At 43.8% G+C, this 14175-nt stretch overlaps 1 protein-coding gene across 2 annotated transcripts in view; it reads right to left on the bottom strand.

Moving 5' to 3' along the window:
* Positions 1-8591, bottom strand: part of FSD1L (fibronectin type III and SPRY domain containing 1 like) — a 48947-nt gene extending 40356 nt beyond the window's left edge. For both annotated transcript variants that reach the window (XM_074994615.1, XM_074994616.1), the window contains exons 1-3: positions 8479-8591; positions 1561-1656; positions 841-972 (exon numbers count right to left, since the gene is read on the bottom strand). In XM_074994615.1, coding sequence (XP_074850716.1) covers positions 841-972; positions 1561-1656; positions 8479-8493 — 243 coding nt within the window. In that variant the 5' untranslated portion in view covers positions 8494-8591. The remainder of the gene's footprint in view (positions 1-840; positions 973-1560; positions 1657-8478) is intronic.
* Positions 8592-14175: the final 5584 nt, after the last annotated feature.

Below are 14175 nucleotides of genomic sequence, written 5' to 3'. Positions count from 1 at the left end.
AAAGTATGACCATTACCAGTGAATAAGCCCCTAAGGAGACATGAAAATTTGTTTTAAGAAAGTTTACAACTGAACAAAAAAAAAATAGAGATGAAGAGCAAGGAATAAGGGGAGAAAAACCTTTCAGAGAGAGAAAGGGAAGCAGAAGAGGAGACATTTTGAAAATAAAGAAAAGTAAGGAAAGAGAATCAGTGTTAAATGCTAATTTTTAAAATAGAGGGACAATCAAAAATGCTATTCAGAGCCCCTCGCAACATATGTTTACACTCTGAAAAAGCCACTTCCAATGATAAGCTATTGAAAAAAATACAAAGCTGATGTCCAGTTTACAGTCAGCTCTTCTGCTCATATTCCTCACAATCCCAGTGATATTCCACTACAGAGTAGAACAGCATCATACCTGTTCTTGTACGAGATTTAGTAATCCAACATTTCAGAAATACATGTTGGTACACAGTTCCCAACAATACCTCATACCTGTATAGCGGAAGACTAAGCATTATGAACAAGGAGGAAGAATAAATCAGGAATACATCCCCCAGGTCTCAAGTTCCAGGCTTCAATTTCTAGCTTTGTTACAGTCAGCCAGTGTGCCGCTGAGTACGCCCATTCCTGCGGGATTCAGCTGCATCACCAAACCTGGAGAGCAACTATCCATGTGAATTTCATATATCTGACAATTTGTGGAACTAACACAATGGAAGCCATGAATGAAGGCAATATACCTCAGCTGCTAGTAAACCTTTGCGACAAATACTTGCTGCAAAAATCTTTTGCATTGAGATTGAAGACAACTGAATCAAGAATTGCTTCTTTGGTCCTCCAGAAGCTTTCAGATACCTGTAGCTCTTGAGATTTATGAGCTTGTTCTTGCTTGATACTGTTGGTCATACTTTCCTTCATCTCATCCAGGATAGAATACATTCCATCAAATTCCTCATCCAGCTCAGCAATTACATTAGAAGAATTAACCTGAGATAAGAATTGAAATCACGTTTCAGTTGCGCAAGAACTGTAACGCAGATCTGTCTTCCACAATGAAAGCTTCCACCCCTCCCCCCCACCCCGAGGAATTTGCATTCATCACTCTGCAAGTTGTCACGCTACCCCGTCTCATGAAAGTTTGATAAGGTGGGCCTCTTAACCAGATTAGAGATTTTAGGACAGAGGTCCTTTGCTCATTTATCATTGTGGGGTGCATATGCAATACAAGGTGTTTTGTGGGCTACAAACTGAGACAGGCTGCCCTGGTCACATGCTGGAGCCAGGAAAGTGACCAGGGCATCCTGGCTCCCCCAAGTGGCCTGAAATTTGACTTACATGGGCATTGTGTTACCACAACCCCTGCGTAAGTTTGGGGTCCACTGTATAAATTTCTACTTTTTTATTTTAAATATTAGAATCATCCATAAACAGGAAAACTAGAACAGATTTTCCATTTTGATTTTAAGACTTGTCGATAGCACCTCTTTAAGTGTGCATAAATCTAACTGATAGAATTGAACAGCCCCCTCCCAACTCTCCATTTCATCATGTGAGAGTAAAATGATTTGCAGATACCTGAACACCTTTTAACGTATGTTTCAGTGTGTCGATAAAGTTCTGGATTTCGTCATTTTTGTTTGCCAGAGTAGAAACAATCCTTTGTAGAGCTTCCTGGAATTACAAAGAAATTCAAGAGAATGTATTTTTTGTGTTAAGATTACATACTGAGCAATTTCAAATAGTTTGCCATCCCAAAGAATGTTTATACCTAATTAAAACCTTGTCTGCCTGTCACCACTTCCTGCTGCAACACAAGGACAAGACAAATGTGGATTTCAGTCCTAACATAAAATGAGCTTTGTTAACGTTAAGAAGGCCAAGAGCAGGGAGGTGTAAATAGTGTTCCAGTATGGAATAAGTATTATTTTCTCCTCATTTAAGGGGTCTTGTCTACATCTTCAGACATTTATCCACTCTTTATATAAATTATGTAATCAAAATCGCCTTATTTGCTGTCAACAGAAGTTGGTATATGAGCAACTAAGGTTAAACTAACATTTCTTCCTAGACCCATCCTTAAGTCAGTCTACAATTTCAGAGGGATTTTTATTTCTGACCCCACAAATTGTCTATTCGTGTTATTCTACAAGTCATCAGAATTTTAAAAAATTATTGGAACAGAGTAGCTACCTCAAAACATGCCTGAGGAGCAATCTCATGGTTACCACTCAGACACCAGATTGCATCACACCAGCTTTAGAGGATATTCCAAATATCCAGTTCAACATACTGAAAGATAAGCTAGGGAGACAAAAAACTCAGTTACCGAAGCATCCACCTGCCTGCACTCTGAGAATTTTAATATAAGAAAGTGCTCTCTCTCACTGATCTGTGTTTCACCCCCCAAAAAAGTTGTCAACACTCCTTGATTCCTGCCAGAAAGCCCTCAGTAAGAGATACTTCCCTATTTCAAGTTTGGAAAATTTACCTCTACAGCCTATCAAGCTGGCAGGAGGCAGTCACGCAATACTATTCCAATTGTGAAGAACTCTAATCTGTTCAATTTTTAATTTTCAAACTTCCACTTAGGTCATTCAAATTGCTATGGTGAGGTATACTAGGACCCCTTACTTCATCAAATTATGAATGTATTTCCTACCATTTGGTTTCTGATGTTTTCCATTGGTTAAATTTATAGCAGTATAATGGACATTTTTATGTTATTCCCCGAGACGGTAATTCAACCAGCTGTTTTCTGGTTCACTACTGACCAGGCGCCATTGTTCTTGTGTGTCAGACAAGGCTAGCGCTAAGCCTTAAATCCTATAAGCACAAGAGTCAGTATGGATGAGACAGAAAACTTTCAGTCCTCTTTTGACTTGGATTTACTAGCTCCTGTTGGTTCTGCCATTTGAAAGACATTTTACAGCTATGTACAATAAAAGTCTGAAAGCCAAGGTCCATAGTTGACTATTACCTAGAAAGTCAAACATACCACACCTCTTTTCTGCTTGCTAAGTCAGACCATCATAAACAAGACTGTGCCAAGACCGCAGAGTTAGGACTAGCAAGGAGAGAAATCGGGAGAGAACGATCAGCAAGACTATCAGAAATCATACATATTTGTGCTGTGTCCATCCATCCGTCTGTTCGGGCAAGGTTCTACCATGTACCACCCCCTGCCCTAGGGCACCTTGGGGCCAGGTCCAGCCCTGCCAACAGGGCCCCTTCCCCACCTAGTGCAGGGCTCGGCCCAGCTGCCCAATGGACCCCCACCAGGCCCCCCCACCCCATGCCAGCCACTGGACACTATGGGCCCCAATCCAGACCCGCAACAGAGCCCCTCACCTGGCCAGCACGGGGTCCAGCAAAAAAACACGCCCCCAGCCCCAATCCTGTCCTTCCCCTTGGTAGCGTGGGGCCCAGCCCAACCCCACTCCCTGCCCCACCACATCCCAGCCCCTTTCCCAGCCAGTGCAGGGCCCAACCCCGTGCAGGGCCCAACCCATGCACTTTGGGTGTGTATTAGAACAAGTTTCTGTCTAGAACTTTCTTCCAGCCCAACCTCCCCATGCAAGCAGTGCTGCATCCGGGCCTCTAGTTGTACATAAAGTTGCCAAGCCTATATTTTCAATCAAGCAAGAAGGATAGCAAGAGGCCTGTCTAACTTTACACCTCACCATATATTATCTAGAAGGGTGGAAAAGGTGAGGCCCCTTCAATTCCATACCCACCTGTCCCTAGCAGGCTTAGTATCCCAACTAGCACATATTCATGGGATCACCGATGATAATGACACCCTCATAAGAGACATGGCACGAGACTTTCTGGTATGTAGCAATCAATCTCTGACCTGATCAGCTTGGTGCACCAGACACCCACCATACTGATTTAAAGGGTGTTTAATATATCATTGGAAAGCTAGTAACTCACCGATAATTAGTATTCTTGGGAGATTAGGTACAGTTAAAAGAATTACAAATGTGTTTGGCACTTAAGGCTCCCTGCACTATTCCAATGAGCATGGCTCCACCTGCTTGTATGTGTTCCCCTTGATCAAATTACACTGAAGAAACAAAATATATTTATATAAAGGCACCCAAGAGAAGGAGACTGCAAACAAAACAAAAAACAAATCCCACAAAAAAATATAAAATAAAACCATGACCTCAGATCTCTGGTGGACACAACAAGCTGAGCCCCCCAAGTGGGCTTCCAAACTTTGGGGAAAAAAGGATGAACCTTGCGTATAAAGTGGAGAAAGCAAGCCATTGTGGCATTCTTCAAACACTAACTACTTTGAGACCTACGTTGGATCCGAGCAGAAGACTGACCATGATGAAAGGTGAGAAAAATCAAAGTGCTACAGGTTGAACCACTCTAGTCTGGCAGTCTCATTCAGCAACATACATAATCTGGCATGATTTTAGTTGGCCACACACTGTGATAAGTGGTCCTCTGGCTAAGTTTCCAGTGGTCTCAAAGTTAGTTCACAGCCACCAGTCCTGGATCAGTGTTCTGTGCACAGTTTAGTTGGTCACTCGCTAAATGGCCACACCCTGTCATTTATCCCTACATGTCTTCTAAGAGACCAGTAAGCAGCGGAAGTGTTGGTAATGCTGCTAGACAATGATGATAGCCTGTGGTCCAGCAACTTTCTTTTGGCACCAGTCAGGTCCGAAGGGTGCCAGACAAGAGATATGCAACCTGTAGCATCTTAAATTGCAGTGAAAAGTTCCAAAAACAACAAAACTAAAAATATGCTTCTAATACTAAAACCCAAACGTGCAATAAAACAAGACTGATAGCAATCTCCTTCCTGGATTATTTTAAGTTGAGACATAAAAACAGCCATACTGGATCAGACCAGAGGTCCATCCAGCCCAGTATCCTGTGTGCCAACAGTGGGCAATATCAGGTGTCCCAGAGGGAGTGAACCAAACAAGTAGCGATCAAGTGCTCTTTCTCCTGCCATCCATCTCCAGCTTCTGATATACACACACTAGGGACACCATTTGATATCCATCCCGGCTAATAGCCATTAATGGACCTAACCTCCATGAATTTAGCTAGCTTTTTTTCAAAACCCTGTTATAGTCCTAGCCTTCACAGCCTCCTTGGGCAAGGAGTTCCTCAGATTGACTGTGCGCTGTGTGAAGAACTTCCTTTTGTTTTAAACCTGCTGCCCATTAATTTCATTTGGTGTCCTCTAGTTCTGCTACTATGGGAACAAGTAAATAATTATTGCTTGTTCACTTTTTATATACCTCTATCATACCCCCACTTCATCATATCCTCTCAGAGTAAAATCCACAATCAAGTAGGCTGCTGCTGTGTGCTGTCACTCTAAAGGTCAAATAATTGATAAGGTTTTGTAATTGCTACAATAAAAAGGGCTGAGCACTTCATGGGAAACTGTTTTGGGTAGACTGAAGACCGAGAGGCAGCAGGTATCAGCCTGCATGGAGAACTAAGTGGTGGAAGCCAAGGCAAAGTCACTGTTCAGTAAGCAGGCTGCTGGTGTCAGTCCTCAAAGTTGTACAGTACAGACACCCCCAAGGTTAGACGTGAGGCTTTACAGGTCTGGATAAAAAATGCAAATCATCAGAGCAGCATAGCATGAAGACATGTTAGAATGTGGTGTGATAGACCAGAGGATATAGCATTGAACAGAGCATTCTGGAGAGGCATGACATATAAGGTAGGCTTTATTGGATGGGATTAATGGGAAGACAATACATTTTGTCATCTGAGGTTTCACAACTAAGTTTGTTATTTTACACTACACATACAAAGATTTTCTTTCATTAGGCAGACACACAAAAATGAGTACTGTTCCCATTAACTTGAGCTCTATAGACTCCTTGCCACCCTGCATACTAAAAATAAGAAATTGTATAGGAAAGAGCCGGGACCTTCCCTGAATTTATAGTTACATACAATCCTTCCTAAAAGGCCATAGCAATGCACATAAATGAAGTGTCATTTATGTAGCAGGTGAACATCTCATATTAATGAATACCCATATGAGTAGTATTTGATCAATTTCAATTGGCCCAGGCAAGTAAAAAGGGACCTACTCAGCCAGAATCTTTGCAGAATCTCATTTAAAAAATTAGGTTTCAAAAAAGTTTCAAACGTGAACCAAATTTGAAGATGGCTGTAATATTTCTGCTGCTGTTCTTATCTTCTCTAAGCAGCACCAGAAAGATTAACAATGCAATACTAGCAAGTATAATCATGAAGACAAGAGCTGTGTGAAACACAGGGTACAACTCAACCAGCAGAAGCCTAAAATTCTTGAACTACAGTTAGTTAAGTGAAGTCCTAAAGGAGGAGGCAGCGACAATCCTTCTAGATGCCTGGCCAGGGCCCCATAAAGCTGGGTCAAACTTACTTACAAAGTTTCTGCTAGATCTTCCTCTTGGCCCATATTCCCCTAATCCAGCCACATCTTTGCAAGTCATTAATTTGACTGGATGAGAAAAAGAAAGGAAAGAAACAAGAACATGGACCAATACCCACATTTTGAAAACACAGATGGAGTTTACCTTGCTGCTTTTAATGCAGTTTCACATTAACAGAGGGGTTCACTTACGGCAATTACTAACTGTCAAAAAAACACATTAAGATCTATTCAACTGTGGTTTAAGATATGTACAGTAACTGTACACATACAATTTGCATCCCAAACAAGATGCAAAAATCTTATTACACTCAATTACATTTGCTGATTCACATCTGTTATACTCCTGCTGTAGGAAGGCTCAGAGCAACATTACAGAACAGTTTCTATTTGTTTTCCCAGCATTTTCTTTACAGTAGCTACTTTACTTTCTGCTCATTTTGCAGTATGCCGAGTTACTGGTAAAGAGTTTTTCTTCCCCTTCTGAAACACTGTCCTATTTTCTTACTAGTGCAGGCAAATCCCTTAGGGCAGTGGTTCACAACAAGTCGTCCAAGGACCACTGGAGGGAAACAAGCAGGTTTCAGAGGGAGGGAAGCTGCCAATAAGCCAGAAAGCCTAGCCAACATTAGAGTCACTGGAGACCAGGGAAGAAAGCTGAAGTCATCCTAGTTTTGTGGAGCTCTCTGTTTGCCACTTCCCAAGCCAGGCCATGGCTTTTTACCTACTGGATATGCAGAAAAATGCTTGTTGAGGCACAGGGTGTGCATGGATATTTTTAACATATTGGGGATAGGGCGGCCTCGGTAAGAAAAAGATTGAGAACCCCTGCCGGAGGGAAACCTGCTGCTTCCCTGGAAGTGATGGGCATGTACTTTGCACCCCTCTGCACTTCTCTACATCCCAAGCAAGTTCCTTCTCAGTCTTCATACAACCTCTCCATGACAAAAACCTCCTCCAAAATGTATTAAAGTTAGACAAATGGCAAAGAAGAACAAGAAGTGCAGACTCTACAGACAGAAGGATGGATGCCCCATCACTGAGGCTATGTCTACACTGCATTCCTCTTTCAGAAGAAGAATACAAATGAGGGAAATCAAAAAAACACAAATGAAGTGCTGATTTACAAATCTCACTTCATTTGCATAATGTCACATGATCGCTTTTTCAAAAAAAAAAAGTAGTGTAGATAGGGTTCTTAAAAAACCTTTCTTGAAAGAATACTTAATCTTTAAAAATGGAGGTTTACAGGGTTCTTTTGAAAAAGCCATCCCCCCCCCAAAGAACCACAATCACACTGCTTTTTTTCAGGAAAAAAACCTCTTCCAAAAAAGTAATTACATGAGAATATGCAAATGAAGCATGAGATTTGTAAATCAGCACTTCATTCACATTTTCCATTTCCCTCATTTGCATTCGTCATTTGAAAGAGGAAGGCAGTGTAGCCAAAGGCTGAGATTTTTAACTTGGACATATATAACGGAAGCTACATTGTGCAGCTACACTCCTGCCTCTGGGACCCTAAGGCCCAAAGCAACAGGTCCCATAAGATCTCGCCTGCTCTAGGCACACTAACTCTGTCCTCGCCTCTAAAGGAAGCTCCAAAGCCAGCCTGGTGAGACTGACAATACCCAGCACTTACACAGCACTTTCCCGAGGCTGCCCACAGAGCTTTTCCAAGCAGCAAAGAGCTTTTCACTGAAAGCCGGACAAAACAGCCCCTAACATTTCCCCTCAGGTCTGCTGAAGCATAAACCACCACTGCCTGACCCAGGACCGCCCCCCATGGCCTGGGGGCAGGCAGGGAGAAAAATAGCAAGCAAATATGTCCTCCCACGACCCCTGCACCCTCCCCTTCACCCACAGCCCCAAGCAGCCTCCCCCCCGCACCCTCCTGTCCCCCGCCCCTCCCCACAGCGCCCCCCCCGCACCCTCCTGTCTCCCGCCTCCCCCCACTGCACCCTCCTGTCCCCCCCCGGCCCCACACAGCCTCCCTCTGCACCTTCCTGCCCCCCCAGCCGCCCTTCAGAGACTCGCCCGGGAGCGTGGGCGCGACCCACTGCGCACCGCCCCACACGCTCACACACCTTCTGCGCGTCCATAGCGAGGCAGCCGCCGGCGCGCCCACGCGAACACCCTATGCCCCAGCCCGGCCCGCCGCTAATAAAAGTGGCCCGCAGCAGGCAGCGAACCACAGCCCCGCCCCTGCCCGCACCTCTACGCGTGCGCAGTCCTGCGCCTTACAGACCGGCTTTCAGCCCCGCCCTGCGTACCCGCCCTTTCCCGGGCAGCACGCACCGCCCCTTTCCTGGCCGGTCCAATGGAGACGCAGCGCCTTCCAGATGGCACCGCCCCCTCCTCCGTCTCTCACGTGATTTGGAACGTCTACTTCGCGGTGGGAGGGGAAAGCGAGAGGCGCAGGTGCGAGCCGCTGCCTTGGCGCCTGCGCATTGTGGGGGAGACACACCTGAGGCGAGGGGGTTTGGCTGGGGGCGACTCAAGCTGAAGGGATACAGCCTGCTGCCTATCTGTGCGTCGCAAGTTCGAGTCCAGGCCCCGCCTGGTATGTTTACACAGCGCCCCAATACAGTCTCAGGCGTGCTGTGCCCGCAGTCGGGGCGCGGGGTTATTAACCCAACAAAGACCTGTTCCCACACTGGTGTCATCCACCAGCACCCCCACCATGGCAGAAACTGCTTCTCTTCTGGACAACGTTGACAGGAGACCCTTGATTTTCAATGGCCAGCAGCTCCAAACAGTCTAAAGGTCGTGAGTCGGGCCTCCCCTCTCAGCAAGACCATGACTAAAAAGCCAGTCACAAGGCAGGGTTATTTCCATTTGCCTCCTGATTTTTAGGGTTCCAACTCTGACTGGTACAACTCTGCAGGCTTTTCCCCCACCATGCCATGTAATTTTCTTGGAGTAGCCAGTTCAAAGCTCCAGGCTTTCCATACTCATCAGGAGATCAGTACTGATTCGGGAAGATGACAGACCAACCCCGGAGCACCCTACTGATTTCAGAGCCTTTTGGGCACACTTGGTTCATGGTTTTAAGCTTTCCTTTCCGCCCCCTCCCCCCCCACCACATCCCTCCATGAGAGTTATAAAATGATTGTGAAAAGAGATGCACAAAGGAGCTGGGGCTTTAAGAAAAGCAGTAAATATCCTAAGAGTCACACTCAGATTTCAAGAGTTGGCAACACTGGGATTGTTTGAATTTTTCTGAGTTCAGCTGGGGATACCTCAGACAGGCTTCATTTCTGGAGAGCAGATGCTCAGCTCTTTCTAAAAATCAGTGCCTGATGAGACATCTCAAGTTGGACACATTAAAATAACTAATTTTGTTTCTAAGCATTTGCGCCAGAGCCTGACAGAGGCTCAAGGACGTTATCTGCTTTCGAAATGATGGGTACGCCTGTGGACATTACAGCTGCATCTAGACTAGCAAGTTCTTTTGGAAGATCTAGATCTGAAGAAGTGGGTCTCTCCCACAAAAGCTCATCGCCTAATAAATCATTTTGTTAGTCTTTAAAGTGCTACGTGACTGCTGTTTTGTTCTGCAATGCAGTTGATCTAAGGAACTCCTTGCCAGTGAGTACTGAAAAGTCAAAAGTAAAACTGGGTTCAGAAAAGTAACAGAGAGATAGCCGTGCTAGTCTATGTACTATGAAAACAAAAAAGCAGTCCAGTAGCACTTTAAAGACTAACAAAATAATTTATTAGGTGATGAGCTTCCGTGGGATAGACCCATGTCTTCAGATAATTATTTTAATAATATAATATAATATTTTTGTTAGTCTTTAATGAGTTAGTGGACTGCTTTTTTGGTTCAGAAAAGACTTAGATAAATTCATAAAGATAGGTCCACCAATGATAATTAGTCAAGAGGATTGGGTCCACAGCACCATGCTGTAGGTGTCCCTAAAGCTCTAGCTGCTAGAAGCTCAGATTGGATTACAGGGCATGAATAACTCAGTAAATCTCCCTGTTTTGTTCAGTCCCTCCGAAGCATCTGGCATGGGCCACTGTCGGATGACAGGATACTGGGCTTGATGGATTATTGTTGTGACACAGTCTGGCCATTCTTATGTTATGTCATAGTTTCATGGCTCATGTAGCTAGCTATGCTGCCTCACAAGTGCAGGAACTTGTATGATCCCAGTGGTCTGTGTTTTGTTTTGTTTCCCCCCCCCCAAGTCATGCACACATAACTGCATGTAATTATCATGACTGTGTGTGCAAAGAAGATTAGTGTGAGCAAATGGATAATTACATAAGAGAATAATTAGACATTTGCCCATCCAAAAGCAGTAATTTTGCATGCAAATTAGCCATATATTGTGCATGTCACTGCATAAATAGACCTGAAGTAGAGATCAGTATAGCTCAACAGCTTTTGTCTTTCAGCAACAGAAGTTGGTCCAGCAAAAGATATTACCTCATCCACCTAATAATTCTGGATCTAATAGGGCTACAACAACACTGCAGATTGCATTGTGAAAATAAGACTCTTTATGTTAACGTAACCTACGTAGAAAGAACCCATATACATGAAAATGAAAAAATGCTTGCTTTGTGAAAGTTTTCCTTACTGTTGAGTCAGGTGGCTTATCCCAGTTTACAAAAAACATTTGTTTCCACCTAATTTCTCCTGATCAGTTTTGCAGTCCTAAAAAATGTAATCCTCATTTAACATAAAAGGAAAAGCAAGAACAGCTTTAAACCAGTGTTCTTTTGATTGCTCCACACTTCGGGTGCTGAGTTCAAAAGAATGTGTGCCTTTGACTGCACTTTCTTGATTTCTTCTATTGCAACAGTAGCAGTGAACATACAATGGTTTCATTCAAACTATCCCAGATTGTTTTATTGCAGAATGTGGACATTTAGCCTGTAAACAGTATAACAGTATAAAATAGTTTTTGTGTGTTATGAAGTCAGTGTATAAAGTAGGAGGCCACAGACCTTTTTCTCTTGAATATGCACTTTCTGCATTCCTGGATGCAATCTGCTCTGAAATCTCTGCCTTTGTGCTCCACAGAAAAGTTCACAGCCAGTGTCAGAAATGGTTTTAGCACTGATGGCCCATTGTACAGCGATTAGTTCAGTTGATTGGTTCAGCATTACATGCCCTCCTATTCTGTCAGCCAATCTGTCACTCCAACCCAGAAAAAAATTAACCCCGTTTTGACCAAAACCTGGAAATTTCTGGAAGCCATCGAGCCAGGGCCTCAGCTGGTGCACACCAGAATAGCAGTTCTAAAGTCAGTTTGTGTACTGATTTGCACCATATAGGGACATGACCTAACTGAATTATAATTGTAGCGGTTCCCTGTGTAACCTTAAAGAACAATATGCACATCCAACATTCTCCCATTCCGTGTGTTCTTCAGATTTGACTGCAGCCATCTAGCTTGCTGTTTCTCCACTCCGCGACAGGAGGGTATTTCATCTCCTTAATTATGATGTCCTATAACACTGTTTCCTAAAGTGTGGTGTGCAAATCACCAGTGGTGCAAGAATTTCAAGGGGTACATGTCAGAAAATAAAAGACTAAAAATCAGGAGATAAGCACTGGGATGGCACTAGGAAAGGAGGTACATCAGTAAGGCTACGTCTACACGTGAAGCCTACATCGAAATAGCTTATTTCGATGTAGCAACATCGAAATAGGCTATTTCGATGAGTAACGTCTACACGTCCTCCAGGGCTGGCAACGTCAATGTTCAACTTCGACGTTGCGCAGCACCACATCGAAATAGGCGCTGCGAGGGAACGTCTACACGCCAAAGTAGCACACATCGAAATAAGGGTGCCAGGCACAGCTGCAGACAAGGTCACAGGGCGGACTCAACAGCAAGCCGCTCCCTTAAAGGGCCCCTCCCAGACACAGTTGCACTAAACAACACAAGATACACAGAGCCGACAACTGGTTGCAGACCCTGTGCCTGCAGCATGGATCCCCAGCTGCTGCAGCAGCAGCCAGAAGCCCTGGGCTAAGGGCTGCTGCCCACGGTGACCATAGAGCCCCGCAGGGGCTCGAGAGAGAGCGTCTCTCAACCCCTCAGCTGATGGCCGCCATGGCGGACCCCGCTATTTCGAAGTTGCGGGATGCGCAATGACTACACGGTCCCTACTTCGACGTTGAACGTCGAAGTAGGGCGCTATCCCCATCTCCTGATGAGGATAGCGACTTCGACGTCTTGCCGCCTAACGTCGAAGTTAACTTCGAAATAGCGCCCGACGTGTGTAGCCGTGACGGGCGCTATTTCGAAGTTAGTGCCGCTACTTCGAAGTAGCGTGCACGTGTAGACACGGCTTAAGGCTGAAGTCCTGAAATGGGTACGAGTGTTTTAAGTTTGGGAAACACTGACCGAAAAAGAATGAGACTTTATGTTTTAAGGTGCACATATATACTGTATCTTTATGAAAGCCAGTACATGATAAAGCTGTGTATCCTGTAGTTGTAATAAAGCCTATCTGATAATTCAACTACAGGTTGAAAAATGCATTCAGTACTTGCACCTCCGGGCACAGCGTCTTAAAGTTAATCTGAATTGTTAGATCCATATTGCCCATAATCACTGGTAAGAAGAGTTATCAACCTTCTTCTTCCCAAATAGTGGGAAAAGTTGAATTAAGTTTAAAAATGGGATCTGGTGTTTTGTTTGTTTGTTTGTTTGCTGGAGATAGAGGGAGTTCAGGAGTAAAATCTCCCATTGACAATTAACAAGGATTTGTTTAAACTTTAGAAGAAACAATTTTTAAACGCACACATGCCTCCTAGAGGGTATACAACCCAAATTTTTCATCATTAGGTAATTGAGAGGGAGCCATGCTAGTCATATATACTATCAAAACAAAAAAGCAGTCAAGTAGCACTTTAAAGACTAACAAAATAATTTATTAGGTGAGCTTTCATGGGACAGACCCACTTGGTCTGAAGAAGTGGGTCTGTCCCATGAAAGCTCACCTAATAAATTATTTTGTTAGTCTTTAAAGTGCTACTTGACTGCTTTTTTGTTTTCATTAGGCAATTGTTTAAGAGGCTCAGAAGGAAATTAACCAGAAAGCGACACAAGTGCCAAAAAAGTGTAATAATCCACAATGGTTTGTGTGCTAGTAACATCGCTAGAGATTTTTCTCTCTCAAGATAGAAGCTGAGATAATCAATCCTGTATCTTCTCCACAGCTTTGAAAAGCAACCAAATTTTGAACCTACCACTAGTTCTTTTAAACTGAGAAGTTCACACTGGAACAAGCTGACCTCTGGAGAAAAGAAAAATAACTTCTGAATCTATTCTCCTGAACAGTGAAGGTTTAGCCCTGAGCCATGTAGCCCAGGAATCACTTCTCATTTTAAAACCGTCTTTTGAAAAGCCCTACAGCCTGGAGCAGTCAGGGGAGAAAAGGAAAGGAGACAAGTCACAAATAGCAGGGAGGAGAGAGAAAAGTAGGAGAGAGACAGAGAGAGGAGATAGGGCAGGAACCCTGCCTCTGAAAAGGCTTCTGGGAAGGATTTTTTTAAATTGTTATAAATTACGTTTAAATAGGCAATGGGAGAGGCTCAGGTAAGAAAAGATGGGCCCCGATCCTGTGCAGCCAGAGATCTATGCAGAATTTGTCTGTTGGGAGCTGCTTGCAAAACAGTGACCCTGGTTCGTAATCTATACAGTACTGGTTTTTTCTAAACCCATATAAATGTTTTTAATAAAAATGCATTGTACAAATGGCTGTATTTTCTGCTGATTAGCAATCAAGGAATATTACAGGGTCAGTCATTAAAC

The sequence above is a fragment of the Carettochelys insculpta genome, chromosome 5 (genome assembly GCF_033958435.1).
Source record: "Carettochelys insculpta isolate YL-2023 chromosome 5, ASM3395843v1, whole genome shotgun sequence".
NCBI lineage: Eukaryota > Metazoa > Chordata > Testudines > Carettochelyidae > Carettochelys > Carettochelys insculpta.
Note: the sequence above shows the minus strand (reverse complement) of the source record. Positions and strands in the feature narration are given on the sequence as shown.